Source organism: Lepus europaeus, chromosome 4 (genome assembly GCF_033115175.1).
Source record: "Lepus europaeus isolate LE1 chromosome 4, mLepTim1.pri, whole genome shotgun sequence".
Classification (NCBI taxonomy): domain Eukaryota; kingdom Metazoa; phylum Chordata; class Mammalia; order Lagomorpha; family Leporidae; genus Lepus; species Lepus europaeus.
This window is the reverse complement of record NC_084830.1, coordinates 74,381,350-74,405,871: the sequence shown is the minus strand read 5'-3', so window position 1 is coordinate 74,405,871 and position 24,522 is coordinate 74,381,350. Positions and strand designations below refer to the sequence as shown.

The following is a 24,522-nucleotide window of genomic DNA, read 5'->3' as shown; positions in this document are numbered from 1 at the left end:
TGTTAAGGCAAACAATGAATTATCTTGGTATCTTTCTGCCAATTATGCAGATATTTATATCCAACGGGTTGCCCTTCTTTAGAATTTTAAAAGCATTGTTAAAAGAATAAAAGGGGGACTCCATCTTTTCCTTGATAACCTCCTCAAGGACTTCACATGCTTAACAGTTTCTAAACCCATCTTCTTTTCCAGTTCATCAACTTGTTTGTCAGCAAAATCTACAGTGCTATCTGAACTCTAATAAATAAGGCAACTTAGTATTGAGTCATTTAAACACTATTTATTATCTGAGTTTGTACTGGCCTATGCAAAGTTATGTTGAACACAAACTTATACCACTCAAACTTCCTGCCCTACAGCGACTTAAAAATCTAGAAAACAAAGCAAGACGAGGCTAGTGCTGACGTCAGACTCAATGAGCAACAGTTTATTGCCTATTATGAATACATCAGTGCTAATGCACAGTGAAGCAGGAGACCAAATTATGTTTGTCTGCTTCAATTTCCTACAGCTAATCCTCGTCTACTGTACTATAGAGAGCGTTCATAGAACTTTGAATTTGGAAAATTAAGATTTCCTTGTAATGTTGTTGCCACATATTCTGAAATCATACTTTCCTTGAGTTTGGTACAGATATTTTGAATCCAGTTTCTATCTGCTTATCATCTATCCATCTATCCTTTATGTACCACTGTATCATCTAGCTCTTTTGTTTCATGAGAGCATGTATACGTCTTCATTTAATTTTATGTGATTCATCTAACACATTGGTGAATATTTATCTGCATTGCATCTTCTCATTGTTTAAGCCACTGTTATATATATGCCCTTTCATTTTTTTTTCTTTTCATTATTTTTTATTTATTTGAGAAGTGGAGTTACAGGAAGGCAGATATAGAGAGAGTCATCTATCACTCGCTGGTTCACTACCCAAATAGCCACAACAGCTCAAGCTGAGCCAAGATGAATCTAGGAGCCAGGAACTCCTTCTGGGTCTCCCATGTGGGTGGCAGGAGCCCAAGCATTTGGGCCATTTTGCACTGCTTTTCCAAGCACACTAGCAGGGAGCTGGATTGGAAGTGGAGCAAGTGGGACTCAAACCAGTGCTTGTATGATGCTACCATCAAAGCCTGCAGCTTAACCCACTGTGGTACAATGCTGACCATGCTTTGATTTTTATAAACCCGTCCCTTATTGTATATATTTAATTTCTCTCTTAAGCAACTCAGTGATGAATATCTTTCTCATTTTTCTGAAGTATCTTTTTTTAATACTTATATATTAATTTGAAAGGCAGATTTACAAAGAAAGGGAGAGAGAGAGAGGGAGAGAGAGGGAGAGAGAGGGGGAGAGAGAGAGAGAGAGAGAGAGAGAGAGAGAGAGAGAGTATCTTTCATCTGCTGATTCATTCCCCAAATGGCTGCAACAGCCAGAGCTGGACTGGTCTGATGCCAGAAGCCAGGAGCTTCCTACAGGTCTCCTACGTGGATACAGGGGCCCAAGCAGTTGGGCCATCTTCTGATGCTTTTTCCAGGTGCATTAACAGGGAGCTGGATCCAAAGTGGAACAGCTGGGACTCGAACTGGCACCCACAGGGGATGCAGGCATTACAGGCAATGGCTTTACCTGTTATGCCACAATGCAGCTCCTCCTCCCATATGTCAAGATGATTTCCTCAAGAAAAATTTATGATTCAAAAAACATATAAAACAATGAATCAATTATCTATTTATATAAAATTTATATATAATTATATCAAATTACCCTTTAGGAGTGTTTTTTTTTATTATTATTATTTCACATGTATTCACTTGTCCCCAAGTCATGTTTTAAATCTCTACTAGGTAGCTAGTTGGAAAAGTCCTACATTGTTTGTTCTTTCTCAAACTCTTTTGTGCTATAAAATTCAGCTAATAAAAATATACTACAATTAGGCAATTGAATAATTAAAACTCTAGGGTTGTGGGAAGCAATCATGAACCAGGCAGGGACGTTCAGTGCTCTTTGGAAGATTGTGTTCCAGTTGAGTAAATTCAATAAAGCTGAGTTCTTATTCTCTGGTCTTCCCCTCAGTTTCATAAATGCCATAGTAATCGTGTGCTAGGCTAGTCTACAGATGAGATGACAATAGGCTAAAACGATAGGTGGGGTCTGACTGGGTGAAGAAACAGCTCACAGTTCATTTTGCTGTTCATCAATACATACTCCCCCTGCATTAGAAACATCTTTCACGTTTTTTAAAGATTACTTAATTATTTATGGGAGAGGCAGAGAGAGAGAGAGAGAGCATCACAGATAGACTGAGTTCCCATCTGCTGGCTCACTCCTCAACTATCTGCAACAGCTGGGGTGGCAAAGGCAGGAGCCCAGAACTCAATCCAGGTCTCCCAGGTGGGTAACAGGTTCCCAGTCACCTGAGCTGTAGCACTGTCTCCCAGGCTCTGCGTTTTCAGGAAGTTGGAGTCAGAAGCTGGAGCCAGGAATTGAACAGAGGCAGTCCATGTGGGATGCGTTGTCTTAACTGGTATCTTATCTGCTACACAATGTTCCCAACTCTAGTTTCAAAAATTGAATTCTACTTTCCCTAATGGTAATATTAAACTATAGTTAAAATTTTCCTTGAAATTTTCTAGCATATTTCCTCTGTCCCTTGACTTTTAAATGTTATTTATAATTTTGTGTCAGACAAGTCTGTTTTAGTCTATATGTAGTAGGTTTTGTCCAATAGTGGGTATTAAATAAATAAGCATTTATTTTATACTAAATATAAAAAGATTATAGAATAACAGAATTAATTGTTAAGTTTACTTTGGTGCAAGAAATTTTGAAATCTATGTATAGTTTTTTCATAATCACCTTTTTCACAATCTGAAGACCTTCATATATTCTGCAATTTGTTACTTTTTGAACTCCAATACTTTCTTGATGTTTTCTTTACTTCCTGTATTTTGTCTGTTATAATTTCTAAGCTCTGCAAGCTTGTTTTATTTCTATAGTTAGTCCTAAAACAATTACGAACAAACTGTTGCATTAGCAAAACACAGCATCTGTCTCCTCTGATGTAGGGTTGCCATAACCAAAGCCATCCCAGCTCCCTCCCATTCTTTCAGTTTTTGCATCACTTTGTTATTGCTAAACTACTCTTGCATTTTTTCCCCTCAAGTATCTTCTCTACCTAGAATCACAGTGATCCCTCACTATAGTCACTGAAATTATTTATACTTATTCCAATTATGTGGGCCATTTCAGTGCTTGCCACTCATCTCCTAGCTTTAAGGCTTGCTTAGCAATGAGTTCTGCATTTCGATTCTTATGCATTGTACCACCCATGGGAAGATTTCCAGGAAGGGCAGATAGAGGGTACAGGATTCTGAACTTCTGGCTCTTCAAGTATGTCTTGTTAGTGACAAGTCTCAACCCATTTTCTTCATGTAGAATAATATGCTACTGACTTACTGTGGGGAGCTACCTGTGAAGAGGTCCCCATCTCACTGACCGCCCTCACCCTCTGCCCTCACTTATCCAGAGTAGGGGAGCTTTCCTACAATTCAGTGGCGTGATCCATGCAATGTGTGATCTTAAATCTTGCAGGAGTCACAAAATTCCCCTCAGGCAGCCTTTTTTGTTTGACTGGGTAGCAGCACGCCAGCTGACCTTCCTTAACAACACAGTGGTCTTAGGATTCTAAGGGACTTTTCTTAGATTTTTTTTCCTGTCCTCTGTCCTTACCCCTCTTGAGTTTTCTGGGAATTCCTCTGTTTCCAGCCTACAAGAGTGTACAACGTTCTCAGCAATGACTGCTATGAGGCTTCCCCTGATTCATTTTTTCGTGCTGGCTCCATATCTAGTAGCAATTCATCCATATTTATAATATTACATATCACTGGGAACGTTCTTTAAATTGCCATTTAGGCCGGCGCCGCGGCTCAATAGGCTAATTCTCCACCTTGCCGCGCTGGCACACCAGGTTCTAGTCCTGGTCGGGGCGCCGGATTCTGTCCCGGTTGCCCCTCTTCCTGTCCAGCTCTCTGCTCTGGCCTGGGAGTGCAGTGGAGGATGGCCCAAGTGCTTGGGCCCTGCACCCCATGGGAGACCAGGAGAAGCACCTGGCTCCTGTCTTCGGATCAGCGCGGTGCGCCGGCCGCAGTGGCCATTGGAGGGTGAACCAACGGAAAAAGGAAGACTTTTCTCTCTGTCTCTCTCTCTCTCACTGTCCACTCTGCCTGTCAAAAAATTTAAAAAAAAAATTGCCATTTATGGGCAGATAGAACCCTATTAAAATCTCACCTGTCTTTGATTCAAAATAATATTCCTATTAATTGGGAAATTTCAGGATTCCTTCTAATTCTTCAAGTTATCACAATTTAATATCAATTTTCCTAAATCTTACGAAATGCAAAAACCAATGAAAGGGACTTAAGTCATCTTACCAAGGCAGCATGACACACTTTCACTCTTGTGCTGTGGTGTGGAAAAGTCCAAAATTGTCGAGTTTGTCTCTACTCCCAGAGGGCAAGAGCGATCAGCTACATACAAAGGGAACAGCTATCTAACAGATGCCTCCAAAAAATGCACAAAAAACGGGGTGGTCTCCCATGATCTACATATGTGAGGCAGCCCTCGGTTTTTGTACCATGAATAAGGGGTCCCTGATTAAAGGAGGGGATGGAATGAGGAGAGAATGACAGTTTTGGCGACTTTTCAAAAGGGTGTTTTGGCTCTGCACACAGGCCCATTTTTCAACCTGCTGGAAATCAGCACTCTAACAAGACTCCTCACAGCTGCTGCTGAACGTGATATTGCTGCCCGAAACTTCTCTGGATTACGTGAAGCATGCAGCATCCTGAGCTCCAGTGCAATCAGACTCCAGGAAGACCAGATCATAACATATGTGGGAATACAATCAGGTGTTTAGCCAGAAGTCATTACTCAGCCAGATAGAGAAAGTAAACACCTACACCCTCTGGTAGGGTCTTCTCTGTTTTTGGCATTCTGTGTCTGCTGCCACACTACAGCAGTGAGGATGGGTAGAAAGGTCTATCTCATTCCATAGCTGTAAAGACAACATTACCTGGGGCCAGTGTTGTGGTACAGTCATTAAGCCATTGCCTGCAGTGCCAGCATCCCGTATGAATGCTGGTTTGAGTCCTGGCTGTTCCACTTCCACTGGCTCCCTGTTCATGTGCATGGCAAAGCAACAGAAAATGATCCAACTTCTTGGGACCCTGGCACCCACATGGGAGACCCAGATAGAGTTCCAGGCTCCTAGCTTTGGCCTGGCTCTTGCGGCCATTTTAGGAGTAAAGCAATGGATAGAAGATTTCTGTCTCTCCATTTCTTTACAACTCTCTGCCTTTCAAATAAATAAATAAATCTTCTAAAGATAGAAAGTATCACTCACTAGCAGTATCAACATCACCTGGAACTTGTTAGAAGCCTAGATTTTTTTTAAAGGTATATTTATTTGAAAGGCAGAGGGGAGGCAGAAAGAGAGAGAGAGAGAGGGAGATCTTTCATTCACTGGTTCACCCCTGCTAGGTGACCACAACAGCCAAGATGCAGCCCGGTCAAAGGTAGGAGCTTCAAACTCCCTGCAGGTCTTCCACATGGATAGTGGGGGCCTAATGACTTGGGCCATCTTCTGCTGCCTTCCCCAAGCACATTAGCAGGAACTGGATTGGAAGAAAGGAGCGGGAACTCCAACTCACACTCAGGTATGTGATGCAATGGGCAGCTAATCTTCTGCACCACAACGTTGGCCCCTGAAGCACGAGATTTATGCTGTACCCTAAACTTTCTGAACCTGAAATTCTGTGATTGGAGCCCAGTAACCTCTACTTTAAGAAATGCTTGAGGAAATTCCAAGGCATCCCAAAATTTAAGAACCACTATCCTACAAAAATCAAATATGAACCTTAACTGTGTCTTTCCATTGGGATAGATTTTTACCAAGGGCCCACTTGTGGAGAGGATGAAAAATTGAAAGCATCCCCACATAGCACTGCTTCCTCTTATGAACATGACGTGGAATTAAAGATGTGCATGAACAGTGGTTATTAAGGAAGCATGCTGATTCCAGGGCCCTGGGCTATCTCCAGCCCAAACATTTCATGTTTGGCCTCTTTTCCCTGGAATTTCTTTTGGCTCCAGAGGCAATTTAACATCATCCTTTCTCATCCTTAAGAATTTAGGAAAGTTGGGATGTCCTTAGCATCAGCCTTTTGTGCACATAATAATCTGGTCAATGTGTGTGGTGAGTCAGTGGCCCACAATCTGATTGTATCAGCTGGAAAATCTGGTGTAGTGATTCCCAGTCGTGTTCTGTGCCTCATCTTCTCTGCCTCATTTTGGGGCTGACATTTTTACATCTGGTTTGAGGTCAAGCAGAAGAGATCAAAACCAGAGCAAATCTATTCTCATGAGTACTTATTTTAAAATTCTTAAGCCTCGGCCAGGAAAGTAATTAGCAGCCCAGATAAGAGGCAGCTACGCGTCTGCCATCCTGTGTGAATGAGAGCAGTGTAGATTTGATTAGAGCACTAAAGATAGTGCTGCATATAAAGATAGACCTGCATCTCACTTTCGGGAGATAGGAAGTAAAAGGCAAATTTAACAGGAAAAAGCATGTTTTTAAAATCTCTATGTCATCATTAATCATTATATTTTAGTGGTGGTGTTCAGAGGTTCTTCTGAAGGAGGGAGTGAATCTAATAAGTAACATTTAAGAAAAGCCCTCACATGAGAGAGAATGTCATGTTCCATTGCTTTCAGGAAAAACAAAAACAAAAAACTTTACCTTGATTCATCACTTAGCTTCCCTCAACACCAACAGCAAGAATTTCTCAATAGCAAGAGCCTGCACAGATGAGTGCTAGAAGAAAGGAGACTATCTAGAAGAACACAGTAAAATACAAAAGGAAATCTAGGTACTGCTGAATGTTTTCTCTTAGCAAAGGAGACCCTGGAAGGTGGAGCAGTGTCTAGGGACCTGGAAGTGCTGCCAAGGACAGAATCAAAGTAAGCAGAACATAAACCAAAGGGTCCAGCTGGAATGATCAAGGCACAAAGAGAGGAGTGAGTGAGTAGAAGTGTGGCTCAGCGGTTAAGACACTGCTTGGGATGCCCACATCCCATGTCAGAGTGCCTGGGTTTGAATTCCAGCTCTGCTTTCAATTCCAGTTCCTCTCTAATGTGTCTACTGGAGGCAGTAGGTGACGGCTCAAGTCCCTGCCACCCGTATGGGAGACCTCAGTTGAACTCCTGGCTACTCGCTTCAGTGTGGGCCAAATCCAACTGTTGTAGGAATTTGGGTAACCAGCAGATGAAAGATTCCCCTTAGCCTCTCTCTGTCTCCACCTCTGACTCTCAAAGAAATTTTAATAGAGAGAACAGTGAGGTGGAGTAGGTGGGTTTGGGAAACAGAGTGGGAGGAAGAACATCCTGCTAATTCCTTGAAGAATATAGGCATGGAGAGGAGGAAGTCAATATTTCATAAGGCAGAGTAGGAAAGGAACCACTCAAATGCTGAGTAAACATCTTTGAATTCCGTAGTTATTCAGGGGAAAGGTTGTGGAATGCATGCAAGGACCTGGTGGTGCAGGGAATATCGGGCCTGGTCCCAGACCTCAGGACACTTACAGTCATTGGGAGGTCAGGCAGAAACAGGTAGGTCTCATGCCGGATCAGAAGCTCAGGGCTCCGGAAGAGCTTGGTCTTTGAAGGTCCCCCATACATTTTTGATGCTCATGATGATCTTGATCTTTTTAAGACCTCAACATTGAATAAGTGACACTAAATTGTTAGACTTCCCATTAGAAAATAAATGTGGAGAAATTCTAAAATGGAAAATTAACATTTAGAAGGAGACTTAGAAGTAACTCAGTGAAGACAGCTAACAAAGAGTCTTTGTAAGTTAAAACTAGACATTAGAGGGAAAAGATAAGTTAATTTTTTCTTTGAAAGAAATGGTTCCAAATTTCATAAACCCCATTGTTTATATGGCTCCTATGATGTAATTGACATACTATTTATTTTTCAGTGAAGCAGAAAATCATGTATCCAAAATTGCTGAATTTGATTGTAGTTTATCATATACTGATGTTCTGTGTAAAGATTTTGGACCTACTAAAAGCAAAGCTTATGTATTATTCTCCAAGCCCTTGTTCAACATCTCCACAGGATTATTCAGCTGTCTTCTACATCATTATCTACACATCTAAATGCATTTTAAACTTGCACTTTCCCAAACCGGATTCCACTGAATCCCCACCAAATCTTTGTCAGTTTTCCAGAGTTCAGCAAATGAGGACATGATCAGTTCAGTTGCTCAGATCAAAAACTTTAAACATTTATTTTTTTCCTCTCCCTTTTGTCACATCTTAAATTTCATTTTTCAGGACATAAATGAGGTTGAAGCTCCAGAATTTACCCAGAACCAGCCCCCCTTTTGCCACCTCTTTCAAGGGTGCCTTGCATCAGCCATAGTGATCTCTTAACAAGATCGCTGTAAAACTGAGTCTCCTGGAATTTGTGCTTGCCCTGGACAGACCATCTTCAACATAGCAGGCAGAGTGATTGTTTTTGAAGCAAACATGATCATGCTACCCATCTGTTTATTTTTAAAAAATACATTATGCAGTTATTTTCACTTTATTTCAAAGGGAGAGAGAGAGGGAGAGGGTGGAGGGGAAAGAGAGAGCTAGAGAGAGGGAGAGAGAGAATATGATTTACACCTAGTGGTTCATTCCCTGCAGTACCCTGGGCTGGGCCAGACTGAAGCTAGGAGCTGGGAGTTCTGTTCAGGGACTTAAGTACTTGAGCCACCATCTACTGCTTCCCAGGATGTATTAGCAGGAAGCTAGATTGAAAGTGGAAGAGCAAGGACTTGAATCAGGCACTAACATAAGGAATGCAAGTATCCCAAGTAGCATCTTCTTTTTTTCCAAGTAGCATCTTAACTGCTGCAGCAAATACTGCCTCTATTCTTCTGTCTCCAAACCCCCCAAAGGATACCCATTTTTATCAGGGAATACCATCAAATATTTACATGATGTTGTGGTATATCCTGATTGATGTAATCTTAGCTGCCTCTTTATCTACACTTACTATCCATCCTCTCACCCATTCCACTCCAGCCACTGGTCTTAAAAGGTACAAATCACCTTTCCTTTTCTCTCCCAACTGTATTTAAACTTCCCGCTCAGAATGGGTATAGCTGATGAGCTTGTGTTTTAACCAATCCTTGTGTTCCAGGACTTGGTTTCAATGGGCCCTGTTTTCAGTTTCTTTACTTTTCCTTACTGAGTTAAATATTAAAGTCAGTTGGATCTCAAAATATCACAAGGTAGCAAAAATTTAATCACTGCTACGAATCCCCAGAATGAATTCTGATTTCTTTTTTCTTGACTGGTCCATTTTCCTGATGCATATTTTTAAGATTCTGGGGGCAATTTAGCAACATTTATTTAATGAATATTTATTGATCATGCACATGTGATGGATATTATGATAGTGATAGGCACAATAATCTTTGTGAACATAATCTTTCATTGATTTTTTCACTGTTAAGAATTAGTGGAAAGTGATTAATGACTCATGAACTTCTATATAGATTGTTTTACAATGTTTCCTCTAATCATTTTCACTGGACAATATAAAATTAGATCTGATTCATTAATTTTTAAAAAGATGTATTTACTTATTGAAAGAGCAACAGAGAGAAAGGGAGACACACACACACACACACACACAGATTCATTTTCCATCTGCTGGTTCATTCTCCCAAATGGCTGCAATAGCTAGGGCTGGGCCATGCCACAGCCAGGAGCCAGAAACTCCATCTGGGTCTGCCACATCTGTGGCAGGTGCCCAAGTATTTGGGCCATCTTCTTCTGCTTTGCTCAGGCCATTAGCAAGGGGCTGCATTATGAGTAGAGCAGCTGGGACTCAAACAGGTGCCCATATGGGTTGCTGGCATTGTAGGTGGTAGCTTTACCTACTATGCCACAACACCGGCCCCTGCAGTCCACTTTTTTTTTTAAAGATTTATTTATTTATTTGAAAGGCAGAGTTACAGAGAGGCAGACACATAGAGAAAGAAAGGTTTTCCATCCATTGGTTCACTCCTCAGATGGCTGCTTTGGATGGCTGAGCCCATCCAAAGCCAGGAGCTAGGAGATTCTTCCAGGTCTCTCACGTAGATGCAGGGGCCCAAGGACTTGGACCCTCGTCTACTGCTTTCCCAGGCCATAGCAGAGAGCTAGATCAGAAGTGGAGCAGCCGGGACTTGAACCAGCAGCCATATTGGATGCCGGCACTACAGGTGGCAGCTTTACCCGGTACATCATGGGGCCAGAGCCCTGCAGTCCACTTTTGGATACTCTGCCTTGCCTCTTCTTGACAGTTATTCCTGCACATGCTTTAAGCTGTGGCAACCAGCTTTGTCAGGTGCAGCCTTCAGCATTTCACCTGAGAGCTAGGATGGCAAATGGAAGACATTCAACACTAAAGTACTTGTAGCTAAAAAATCTAGGGGTATCAGTGTTCAAAGACCACCCTTGACCCCACGCCTAACAGTAAAGGTTTTACCTTTTCATCCTTCAGGTGAACACATCTCAGTAGTATCCTTAGAAAATTTTATGAGATTGTGTAACAGCCACTTGTATAATAATTATCCAAAATTCCATCCAAGTATTGGGTTTATTCTTTGTATGTTTCACATTGAATCCCTCATGCTTGCCTCCTAGATCTTACAACACATCTATAAGCCTCTGCATTAGGATAAACCAGGCAAGGAATTAGTTAACTCGAAATATATGCAAGATAATTTTTACCACTTTTAAGAGAAATATAATCAAAACTGTAGTATCCATGGTATTCCATACAATATTCCCCATACATAGGCTGGGTCAAACTTTCCTTTCTTTATTTTCAAGGTGAAATGATCACTAAAAATACCTTAAACCATCTCTTTTATAATTTACAATGTATCAAGATTGTTCTAAGCTAGACTTTAGGGACATTACAAATATGAAGAGCAAACTTCTTGCCTTTAAGGCACTTGCAATGTGTTGCCAAACGTGGATTTTTAAAACAGACAATTAAAATACAGCAAGGAAAGTACTATGGTAAAGATTTAAGCAGATGCTAAGACTTATGGAAGAAAATCTTCTGAAAAGAGAAGAATCTAGAATAAAAAACTAAGAATATGCCAAATAGTGAAAAGGAGGGGAATAGGAGTGAGTAAATGCTGCCAGAGATAATAGTCTAGTGACAAAGAAACTTAATAATACTATCTGCAAAAGAGTGAAAGCAGCTTGAATGTTATGTTGTATAAAATTCATGGTGGAATACCCAATAGGATGAATGTGCCGACAGATGTAAGGATTGTGCAATAGAGAGGCCCACGACTTGCTAAGGAAACCATAACTCTTCCTACAGGTGATGAGAAGCCAATAAAATGGTAGTTATGAAACCCCTTTATGTCAAGAATTATTTAGAGAAATTGGTTAAAAGTACTGGCTCTCAAAATGGATCACATCCAGCCAAAAGCTCTTTATTCTGTGCATTGTGAATTACTGTGATTCCCCTAAAGCTTGTCCACGGACCTAGTGAAAATACTAAGGTTAAAACTTCATGCACTAAAATACTTAAAACATGAAAGTAATATTATTGTATTTATGTTTTTAAACACTCTGGTAGCCATATGGAAATTGGAATTTGAGAGGGCCGGTTTCCAAGTTAGAAAACTGAACAATAATTTAGAAAAATAAAAAATGAGCAGTAATTCTATAGTGATAGTACAAAGAACTGATAAATTCAAGAAATCATTTCTGGAAGTACAATTAGTAAGACTGGGATTGATTAGTCAGGTATATTGAGAGGCAGAATAATAATGAAGATAATTTTCTTTTGGAAGTGTTGCCTTTAAGGTGCTTGCTATATCCAAGTAAATTGCTGTGCAAGAATTTGTGTATGTCAATCTTGAACTGAGGATTTAGATAAAGATCTGAAAAGCCTCAACCTTTACATGATTAAAATCATAAAGCTAGATCAGACAATTCAGGAAGATGGTGTAGAGTGAGAAATGGGTGCAACGGATAGAGCTGAGAGGATAAATATTTAAAAATCTGCAAAGACCGGAGACCCTACCAAGGAGTGACGCCGGAGAGAGGGATTACAGAGAGCTAGCAGTGACAGCCTCAAGAAACAGGAGGTATTCAAACAGGTATTCAAACACCGTTAAATAAAGATAGTATCTAAATTGTGTCCATTGTAGATGACAATTAGCAGGTCAGTTTTTCAGTGGCAGAGGCACAAAGCAAATCAAACAGGTTGAGGAGGATACAGAAACTGTGCAAGTGAAGGCATTGAAAGAAGACTTTTTAAAAAATATTTATTTGAAAGATAGAGTTACAGAGAGAGACAAAAAGAGAGATCTTCTATGCAGTAGTTCACTCCCCAAATGGCTGCAACAATCAGGGCTGGGTTAGGCCAAAGCTAGAGGCCAGGAGCCAGGACCTTCATCTGGATCTTCCACTGGGTGGCAGGTGCCATCTTTGCTGTCATCCCTGGTGCCTTAGTACAGAGCTTGATCTGAAGTGGAGCAGCTGGGACTCTTACAAACGCTGTAAGATGCCAGCATTGAAGGCAGAGGCTTACCCCTCTATGCTGCCACTATTGCCCCAAAAGAAAAATATTTTAGGAGTTTGTCTTAGAGAACAATAGATAAGAAAAGGCAGCAGCCATAGGTTTTAGTTGAGCTACTTGTGGGTGGGATTTTATTTTTGTGTTTACTTTTTTTTAAGCTGAAAAGTAAGTGAACTTGCTCATATGTTGTTGAAAAATATGCGATGGAGATAAACATGTTGAATACTGGTGTTTGAGTTGATGTGAACTAAATAGATTGAGGTCCAAGACGGAGATGAGACAACATAATCCAAATCACCAGCCTGGTGGAAATACAGGACTTTACCTTCTGTGAATTGGATTGCAAGGAACCTGGGTCAGGATAAAAATAATTCTGGAGGTGTTGTGTGAAGGGGAGTTGAAGATCTTTATTCCTGGTTGCATGTTTTTTTCTGGATCACATAGAAAAGAGGTGATATTGTTGAATAGACCTTGAAAGGAAAGGGAGAAAAAAGGAAACCAAGAAGACCACGTTTAAAGTTGGAGATCACTGATTTGTACTTAGCAGTCAATTCTCTTTGAGTGGCATGAGTGTCTTCAGTATTCAGCTGCACATGTGCAGGAAAGTGGTAGATTCCTACAGGACTGGAGTCTGATTGGACAAGATGACCGAGGCACAGAGTGCAAGGAATTTTAAGAGACAATAAGTCCTAGCTGAGTAGGGAAGGAAGCAAATCAGCAGGGACTGGATATCCAGAGAAAACAGAGAAATGAAGATGTACAACTGGTCCAAGAGACCGTGCTAAAACAGATTGTGAGGGGCCGGTGCAGTGGTGCAGTAGGTTAATCCTCCACCTGTGGCACCGGCATCCCAGATGGGCTCCGGTTCAAGTCCCGGCTGCCCCTCTTCCAATCCAGCTCTCTGCCATGGCCTGGGAAAGCAGTAGAAGATGGCTCAAGTCCTGGGGCCCCTGCACCTGTGTGGGAGACCCAGAAGAAGCTCCTAGCTCCTGGCTTCAGATCGATCGGCACAGCTCTGGCCATTGTGGCCATTTGGGGAGTGAACCAACTGAATGAAGACCTTTTTCTGTCTCTCCCTCTCACTCTCTGTAACTCTACCTCTCAAATAAAATAAATACAATCTTAAAAAAATAAATAAAACAGATTGTGAAAGAGCCCAAAGGAGGTAAGTTTGTTGTCAGAGAATAGAACATTAGATTTATAGACTTCTGGCGTGGAGCAGTTTTGACAGGTCTGGCCTTGGGTTAGGGGAGGGTGAAGTGGAGGGGAAGGTTCCCCAAGAGACTTTGAGATTGGTAAATAGATCCAGATACTTGGGTTGAAAAAGAACGTTTTGAGCCTGAGCTTAGTCTGTGAGCAAAGAGAAGAAAGGCTAATTTAAATCATCCACTGTTATCTGAAGTCATGGGTTCAGGCAGCGTCTTTTGGAAAAGGGGACATTCGAATATCCTTAGCAGGGAAGGGATCTCAGTGTGACAGAGAGGAGTAGGAAGAGCGGTTTTACTAAGCAAAGAGAAGGGAGCTTAGGAGTATGAGTAAAACTCTTGTAGTGAAAAAACAAAACAACAAAAAGCAATTTACGTTTTTAAAGCTGTGTTTCCCGGACTTGCCCACACAGCCCTTGTTTGCACAGCGCCCATTAACCTCTTACAGAGGGAGTCCTGTGTGGGTTGCAGCTGGGGAACATTGGCAGCGCACTTACAGACAGCAGGGCTGTGAAGCATTCCACAAAGGAGCTGGTGCCAAGTCACGGTACACTCGACTCTTGAGGTATCTGCAGGGCAGTGTTTGGACAAAGATGAGCCAGCTCAAGGCCACCCAATTTGCTAGGTTTTTATGCATGGACATTTGTCTTTTCAACTCGGGTAGATTGAGAATTCTGTGAAATCAAGAGCAGTTATTATTTCTTCTCATCTCTACAACATTTGGCTTATTTTGAGCATGTTAATTAAACATTATGTTAAATATTTTGTCTTATTGATGCATGCAATGAGCAAAATAATACAACATGATTTGTGTGTCTTGTTTCTTTCTGCCTTTTTTAGAGATTTATTTTTCTACTAGGTCTTTTACCTAAAATTAAGTACTGGAATGTGTTGGAGCTTAGTATGAAGTTTTAATCATAATTTCTACTTAATTTTTTCAATATCTGATATATCTATATAGCTTATCTCTTTGATAAATTTTGATTGAATGGTCCTAGACAAAGAGAGATCAAAAAATCATATTTGATATATTTTTAAAAGATTTATTTACTTATTTGAAAGGCAGACTTACAGACAGAGAGAGGGAGTGACAGAGAGAGAGGTCTTCCGTATTCACTCCCCAAATGGCCGCAACAGCCGGAGCTGGGCGGATCTGAAGCCAGGAGCCAGGAGCCTCCTCCAGGTCTCCCACGTGGGTGCAGGGGCCCAAGCACTTGGGCCATTTCAACTGCTTTCCCAGGCCATCAGCAGAGAGCTGGATCAGAAGAGGAGCAGCCAGGACTTGTAGTACTGGCATCCATATGGGATGCACACGCCTCAGGTAGAGACTTAACCTACTATACCACAGTGCAGGCCCCTTGATATTTCTTATTATTGAAGTAACTCTCTTATTTACTGCAAGTGAGTAAAAATAGAGAGAAAACAGTAGGAAATACCTGACATAAATATAACTAATTAATTTATCGGAACTGGTGTGTTTCCAAAGTAAATTTTAAAAAGTAAATTAAATATATAAAACCACTTATAGCTGACCAAACAAAATTATGACTATCAGAAAACCCCCTTGAGAATTTGTCTTTAATTGATAAAATACAGTAAATACAGTTTTATATTTAGAAGGTAATATGTAATATAATATTATAAAAATAAAAATACATGTATAATTTACAGTATTTATAATTACACAAAAAGATAAGAAAGAGATATGTAAATATGGTAGAATTTGTAAAGATCAAAAGTGTATTTTTATTTGATTCCACTGTGGTATATAAAAGAAAAGATAAAGTGAGAATTTTAACATTTGAGCACCATGTATTTATTGATTGTTCTTATACTTAAAAAATTTAAATGTTATATGACATATATTTGTTAATTCTCTCCTGAAGGTCATTCACCGTTAGCTATATACAAGAAAGAAGTATGACACTGGTAGAAACTTCTAGTCTCTGGATTCTTTGATGTGTTGTCCTCTACCATTAGCAGAGCTGTATTTATTTTACAGCTTCCAAGACATAGTTCCAAAATGTATTGTTGAGCTATACCTCCTTGGATCATATGGTCTCAGAGTGTAATATACACTGCGACTTGCAGTGACTTTTAGTTCATTTTTCACACTCTAGAGAAGAGGATAGGGAAGCTCAGAAATATAATGTCATAAAAGTACCTCCAGAATCTTCCTCCTCTGAAGCTGGTCTAGTGTCTCTGGAAGCCTGGGCAGGCAGTAACACACATTAGGAGTCTTCACTCCACAGGTGCATGGGTCAGGTTGGTTTAAGGTCAGGTGAGTTCATTGGAGATCTGTGTTTGATGGAGTTCTCTTTGACTTTGTAAACACACCCATGCCTCCTGCATCTGCACCCTGAAGTTAGGTAAGCTTGCCTGTCTGGACTCTTGTTCTCCTTCCATTCAGTCCTGCTTTGCAGTTTCACTGCTGACATTACTCATAGAACTTCCTTGGTCATGCAGAGAAGAAAAGCTAATTCTTCCTAGACTAACCATGTTGGGTAAATAAGAGGAAAGATAGAACTATCTCAAAGGTGAGAACAGCAAAAAGTCTTTTTTTAAAAATTTATTTATTTATTTGAAAATTAGCAATACAGGGGGGGGGGGAGAGATTCCATCTACTGGTTCACTCCCCAGATGGCCACAACAGCTGGAGCTGGACTCATCTGAAGCCAGAAACCAGTAGCCAGGAACTTCTTCCAGATTTCCCACATTCGTGCAGGGGCCCAAGCACTTGGACCATCTTTCGCTGCTTTCCCAGATGAGGCATTAGCAGGGACCTAGATCACAAGTTGAGCAGCCTGGACTGGAACTGGTGCCCATATGGGATGCTTACACTGCAGATTTACCTTTCATGCCACAGAATCAGCCCCAAAACCCATATCTTAAAATGTCTTTAGTAAACTTGTATTTATACTTTAAAGAAATATGTCTGTTTTTAGAGTCCAGAAGTTCACAGTCATATGCTTCACAGTATGCATTTCATATGTCATGATTTAATATTCAGACGTGTCTTAAGAACCTTTTTTAATTATCTAGGCTTCAGGGAGACAGCTTGGCAGAAAGAACAGAGGAGACATTACAAATACTTCATTCTCCGGATGAAATAATCCCAGATTCTTTGGGTAAGTTTTAAGTCTACCAATATTTATTATTGTTTTAGACCAACTCAAAGACAAAAAACATGAAAGAAATAAAGTATATATACATACTCAAATCCGTTATAGTGCTAATGTCATGGTGCATTCTTAGGATAGACTTTTTACCCTGACAATGGAAGTTGAGCCTTGCCTCACTAGCAACATGAATGTCCCAGACTGGCTTTTTGTTGATGCTCCCTTAGCTTCCAGAATCATCTGAGTTGCTCCTCACAGTTAAGCTAGTGTTTGTATTTTTCACTTGGACTATTCTTCCCTGACAAAGTTCTTTTTCTTCTCTCTTGCTTATTTAGGTCATTCGTAAGGTCATGTTGTGTGGCTCACTGATGTTTAGCACACTCCAGTGTTTCCTTTGTCTCATCCCCTAATTGCTTTTGAATTGCTTCAATTGTGTTTTCTTGTGTTCCCCATCATGCCCCATCATGCCTAATACAAAACAAGATGCTAGACAGATGCTATTTAACAACTTGCTCATTAAATGTTTAAATTCCATCAAAACCACTCCAATCTATCAATATGCAGATAAATATCTTTCAGCATTTTATTTATATAATTATTGAGAACTCTAGGGTTTTGAATTTTTTGGGAAAAATAATATCTTGGGAAACTGCATCAATAATATGCTGTTGATTAAACTTACTTAAATTCATTAACAATGTAGTTATTAAGTTTAATATCTTTCCTTGACATATTTATATCCTGCATTCTTCACACTCAAATGTTAGTAGATCTAATCAGCAAGTTAAAAAATACAAGTTTCTGATTTAGTACATTCTTTTCTACTTGGCAGAATCACACAATCTAATAATTGGATATAATTGACACTATCCAAAAACTCTAATGTGACTTTTATGTCAATTTTTATTTAATGTAATCTTTATATCTAATATGATTTTTATATTCATATTGAAACTGGTTCAAGAAATAGTATTTCTATGTGTGGGATAATTATGTGCATAAAAACCTGTTGTGTTGCAAGCAGCAAAAGTAAAAATAATGCCAGGAAGAAGTTCAATGAAGTTAACCATTGTGATACAGTCTACAGATTTCTACTCCTAAAAGGTTGTTCAGGTAACCACAAGCCAAATTTCTAGTGAAAGCTGCTAGAGACTTGGTTTTTGACAAAATTGCTTCAACTTTCCTTGCTTTCGTTTCTTATTCTAAAAATGAGAAGAGATAAATTTTGTAATAGATGAAAAATTGAGAGACTTCTTTCCCATTAGCTCCAATAAGATTGAAAAATATCTTACGGGGCAAGTGGCAGGTGGAATAGCAGGTTAAGCCACCACTGGGATGCCCACATCCTATATGGGAGTGTCTGGGATCAGATTCTGCCTTCACTTCTGCTTCTGATCTAGCATTCTGCTAATGTGTTTGGGAGGCAGCAGATGATGACTCAAGAACTTGGGTCCCCTACCAGCCAAGTGGGAGACCTGGATGGAATTCTTTGCTCTTGGCTTTGGCTTGGCACTACCCCAACTGTTGCAGACATTTGGGGAGTGAAGCAGTGAATGGAAGACCTATCTCTATCTCTGGTTTTCAAGCAAATAGACAAATATATCTTAAGAAAATATCTAAGAAGTACTCCCTTGTATTTTGAACATCGTACAACTTACAGAAAAAAATTTCTCCAGAGAAGACAGAGCAAAATTGTTTACACAAACGCACCTACCAATTGTTGTTAATAAGCAATGTATTCAGAACACTTTGCTTTTTAAAAAAATTTGTTTATTTATTTAAAATTCAGAGCTACACAGAGAGAGAAGGAAAGAGAGAGAGAGAGAGAGAGAGAGAGAGAGGTCTTCCATCCACTGGTTCACTATCCAAAAGGCCGCAACAGCTTGAGCTGCTCCTATCCGAAGCCAGGAACCAGAAGCTTCTTCCGGGTCTCCCATGTTGGTGCAGGGGCCCAAGGACTTGGGCCATCTTCTACTGCTTTCCCAGGCCACAGCAGAAAGCTGAATTGGAAGTGGAGCAGCTGGGACTAGAACTGGTACCCATATGGGATGCGGGCACTGCAGGTGGTGGCTTAACCTGCTATGCCACAGCTCCGGCCCCTTAGAACACTTTGAAAACATGGAGTTAACATCAAGATTCCCTTCCCTTCCCTTCCCTCCCCTCCCCTCCCCTCCCCTCCCCTCCCCTCCCCTCCCCTCCCCTCCCTTCCCTTCCCTTCCCTTCCCTTCCCTTCCCTTCCCTTCCCTTAAGATTGTTATTTATTTGAACAGCAGAGTTATAGAGTGAAAGAGGCAGAGAGAGAAAGAGTGAGAGAGGTCTTCCATCCGATGGTTCACTCCCCAGATGGCTGCAATGGCCAGAGCTGAGCAGATCTGAAGCCAAGAGCCAGGAGCTTCTTCAGGGTCTCCCATGTGGATGCAGGGGCCCAAGAACTTGGGCCATCTTCTACTGCTTCCCCAGGTTGTAGCAGAGAGCTGGATCTGAAGTGGAGCAGCTGGAACTTGAACTGACATCCATATGGGATGACGGCACCACAGGTGGTGGCTTTACCTGCTATGCCACAGTGCCAGCCCCCCAAGATTTTGTTTTCCTTTTGTATATTGCCTGTAAGCAGCTAGTTCGATTGGTATTCTATCATTGGATTTGGACTAATTGGCAGGGTGCACTCCACTGAGTAGCTTTCAATTCAATCTGATATTTAAGTTTTCAAATCTCTGGCTACTTATGGTTGTCCCTCCATGTTAAACTCTATGGGCTTTGCTACATGATAAATCTCACTGACCATGGAACTCATAACCAGGAAATTCAACCAAGACAAAAACAGAACAGAATATAAAACCATTGTTACCAATGTGTTCTCTCTATGAATGCTTGTTAAATATCAATGCTGTAAATGTATTCAAGTGAATTCCTTGTGAGAAAGAATGTCAAAAGTGTTTATTTGCCCAAATAAGATAATTTGAGCTCTTGCACAATTATGACTTCACTGGGAACTTCTTAATTAGAAATGCTTAGGATTTTTTGTAAGTTGTTTTTATGCTACATAAATTTCATTCTGCACTCCACAAACATTGTGATATTTTGACAACTAATTCAATCACTGTATTCATTCATTTATTTGAAAGGGGGAAAGAAAGGGAGAGAGAGAAAGTGTTTATTTGTGGTTTCACTCCCCAAATGCTCTGAACAGCCAGAGGCTGTGCTAGGTTGAACCCAGGAGCCTGGAAGTCCATCTGGGTCTCCCTTGTGGTTGTAAAGATTCAAGTGCTTGAGGCCTCACCTGTTGCATCCCAGGATGTGCATTAGCAGGAAACTGGAATCAGGAATGGAGCCAGGACTCCATCCCAGGCACTTTGATATGGATGTTGGCATTGCAAGCAATGCCCACACTCACCCTTCAGTCACTTTAAAATGCCTCTCACCAATAGGTTTACGGATGAGAACTATTAAGCAATGATGTGACCATAATTTATTTATTTATTTTTTAAATTAAAATAGATTCTTTACCTGGGCCTGAAGAAGTGCTAATGGAAGAGGAGGAAGAATTCCAGAAAGTATCTAAATTAGTAGGATCTGTAAGTATATTTATTTACTTATTTTCTTAATCTCTGAAACTGGTGTATCTCATGAGTAGGAAAATTAAAAAGGAATCAAAAACAGCAATCTTTAAATTAAAGAGTATTTTCAAATGTGTATGCAGTGTTCTGCACATTGTCACACCAAGTAGTTGCTACACGAGCTGGCCAGTGTTATTAGAGTAATACAACAAAACTCCACTAAGACATGAACAAGATGGAAAAGTTAAGTTCTGGTATTACTAGCTGCTTGGTTGTGCCTGTGAACATTTCAAAAGATTATGAGCTGCCATCTTAAACTTCAATATCTTTAGTGATGTATATCTTAGTAGAAAGATGTGTATTTTGCCTACCCTAAAATTTACATATTACTTAAACATGTTTTTTAATAATTATGAACTGCTTGTGATATTTTTATAAGACTGTTTCTGCACGAGAGTATATCAGAAGTAAAACCTTGGTTTTAAGAATTTTAAACGCAATTTTAAGTCAAAGCGAAAAATATAAAATCTGAAATCTCTATAAAACTCTAAAAGTTTATAAAATGTTCTGAGTGGCTGTACAAATGACTAAGCAATATTGCATTATTTTAAACATACTTTTTGCGACTGGATTCATATACGTCTGTATTCTCTGTGTTCATTTGTTAGGGGTGCATTAACAATATACCACAGACTTTGGTAACCTCAACAATAAACATTTTGTTTGTCACAATGCAGGAGGCAGAAGTCCAAGATTCAAGTGTTGGTGGGGCTGGTTTCTTCTGAGGCCTCTCTCCTTGCCGCGTAGGGAGCTGTCTTCTTCCTGTGTGCTCTCTTCTTTCCTTTGTAAGCATTTGATCCTGTCTCCTTTCATCCTCAGTTGTACCTCACTGGTGTCACCACTCGTACTGAATCAAGATCCACACTAACGATCTCACTCAACTTAATTACTTCTTTAAGACCCTATCTCCAAACACATCCTGAGGTACTGGGATTAGAACTTCAACATATGAATTTTAGGGAGACATGATGAAGCCCACAACATTTAGCTCATAATATTTGCTCAAGGGCACTAAAATTGATTTTAAAAATGAATGATGAAATTAGTGTGTCTTTATTGATATGTTGCTTTCTCACTGAAGCTTCCTTGACCTTGCTTCTTTATTTTCCTACACTGCTACTGTCCTATAGGATTTACTTACTTTTTTTAATTATTATTTTATTCCACTATAATATAAGATCAATTTTTCTGTGTAACTCCTATTACCGCTAATGTCCTATTTCATTTACTTGTCTTTTTGTCTTTTTTCCACTATAATACAAGATCTACAACAAGAGTTTTTACCCATTTTTTTTTTTTTTGACAGGCAGAGTGGATAGTGAGAGAGAGAGACAGAGAGAAAGGTCTTCCTTTTTGCCGTTGGTTCACCCTCCAATGGCCGCTGCGGCCGGCGCATCTCGCTGATCTGAAGCCAGGAGCCAGGTGCTTCTCCTGGTCTCCCATGTGGGTGCAAGGCCCAAGGACTTGGGCCATCCTCCACTGCCTTCCCGGGCCATAGCAGAGAGCTGGCCTGGAAGAGGGGCAACCGGGATAGAATCTGGCGCCCCAACTGGGACTAGAACCCGGTGTGCCGGCGCCACAAGGCGGAGGATTAGCCTGTTCAGCCACAGTGCTGGCCTTTTACCCATTTTTTTAGATCTTGTTTCCCCTAGGAGAGTACCTACAACATAGAAGCCTCTCAATACAGACCAGTTTAATGAATAAAATAATTAAAAAATAATTACCCACCAAGAGATAAATATTAATATTTGCCCTTTTAATAAAATGGCAGAAATTTAGAAATAGAACCACAGAGACCATCTATTCAACACATTCCCTTCCTTGCCTCATGTTCTGAACTGCTGCCACATCTCCTTCCATTGCAGGCATAGCCATTTTATAAATGAGGAAGCAGTAAAACACAGAAATTCAGGAGCTGGTCCAAGGTCCTAAAGAGGAAAGAGGTCAGGAGAATAAATTTTCCAACTATTGCACATCCTGGATATTTCTAGTGCTTTCCTGTGTCTTCTGGAAACAGTTTGTTTCTTCTTATTAGGGTTTTTTCCCTTCCACCCTTCATCAATTACTTGCAGCCAATGGTCCTGGTTCAATTCCTGGGGTGAAAGCTTCCATCTAATCCTTCCACTTAACTGCTCTCCAGCTGTTACAAGCCATCAGCATGTCCCATCTGAGACTTCACAGTTTTTAGCCAAAAAATAATTCCTTTTTTTTTAAAGGTACATTTATTTAATTTTGAAAATCAGAGTTACAGAGAGAGAGAGAGAGAGAGAGAGAAACATCTTCCATCCACTGGTTCACTCCCTAGATGGCCACAATGGCCAGTGTTGGGTCAGGCCGAAGCCAGGAACTAAGAGCTTCATCTGGTCTCCTACATGGATGGCAGGAGCCCAAACACTTGGACCATTTTCCATTGCTTTTCCTAGGCCTAGTCAGGACAGGAATCAGCACCCATATAGGATGCTGGCATTGCAGGAGGCAGTTTTACTGCTACACTAACACGCCAGTTCCAAGAAACAATTCTTGTGTTGTGTCGTTTTCAAAGATTTCAGTACTGGATGCTTCCTCTCTGCATATTCTCATAGCTTAGATCTGCTTGTAAACTGTGAGTTATGCTACCACCAAATCCACACTTCCAAATTGTGTTCATACAGCAGGGAGTATAATGGGGCATGTTCATAGAACAAATATTAGTTTTAGATGATGACCAAGGGTTACATTAACTTTTTTTTTAAAGGAGTGTTCTGCCATTTTTACACTTTAGTGTATCTCCATGGTTGCATGATGATAAAAGCTGTTGTCATTCATGTTGTAATAATCTGTCATTCATCACCTTTTTGGAAAGTTTTGTTTTATCAGCTGTGAATTCCACCAGAGTCCATATTTCTCTCTCTTGTTTAAAAAGATACGGTTAGATTCTTTTTTCTAATAACATTCTAAAATCAAGATATATTCTGTTCATAGCATTTGGCTTGCTTAGTAATACCTAAAAACCAAGAATAAAGAAGTTACCTTTACTTTGAGAACTTTTTTGTGAGTAATTTCAAATTGACTCTTATAGACTTTTTTCTCCTTCTAGAGTGCTCACATAGTATTTCTCAGGTCAAAAATTTGTTGCAGGTCAAAATTTATTTCATTTTAGATTCTTAGAATTCTCTAATTCCATTTGATGACAAATTACCATTTAAATATTTTTAAATAGGTAGAATAGAGACAATACAGGTGAGTGAATGAGTGTCAGGATCTTAACATGGCAGTTTCTAGAGGTAGTTGCTTTTATGTTGAGGAAATTGGGATTTTTTTTTAAAGTTAACTATGTCATAGTAATATCTTAGATGCAAATTCCCTAAAATATACTTTTATGATATTTTAGGGGATAATAGTTTTAGTAAATCAAGTAAAAAAGTGAATTCATCTAAATATTAATGGAAAAATGCAACAAAACAAAATTTTTCTTTACTATAAGAAATACAAAATACTTCAAAGCAAATTTTGAGTCATGTCCTGAAAAAATATAAATATGCCACAAATGCTGAAAGCCTTATAGGGTAATTTCAACACTCACTGCCTCTATTTGCCAACTTTTTGTGTTGTGTATTATATATTAATAAGTGGGAAACAGACTCTTGGAAACATTTTTCTCTAGTGGCTTAATCTTTGCTGGAAATATTGCTTTCATATTTTGTGAATATTAAGTGAGGAAAAGACAGCATTTGGATTTGGGTGCTTATCCTGTCCCCATTAACCAACTCATTTTTCTGGAATTTCCCACTCCCTATCTTTGAATGTTCTGGAATGCTTCTTAACGTATATACACTTTGTACAGCTGGATTTGTCAGGACAATCCATTTTCCAAAAATGAGCCAACAGAAAGATCGTCTTGAGAAGGAAATAGCTAGCCAGGCTATTGAGTGTGACCTTTTACCTTCCTAAATA

The 24,522-nt window shown here is 39.9% G+C and overlaps 1 protein-coding gene across 1 annotated transcript in view; it reads left to right on the top strand.

The window, feature by feature from the left end:
• The window catches only part of C4H8orf34 (chromosome 4 C8orf34 homolog), a 607,786-nt gene that overhangs the window by 358,949 nt on the left and 224,315 nt on the right, over positions 1-24,522 (top strand). The window contains exons 9-10 of the mRNA XM_062189877.1: positions 16,896-16,981; positions 20,471-20,547. Coding sequence (XP_062045861.1) covers positions 16,896-16,981; positions 20,471-20,547 — 163 coding nt within the window. The remainder of the gene's footprint in view (positions 1-16,895; positions 16,982-20,470; positions 20,548-24,522) is intronic.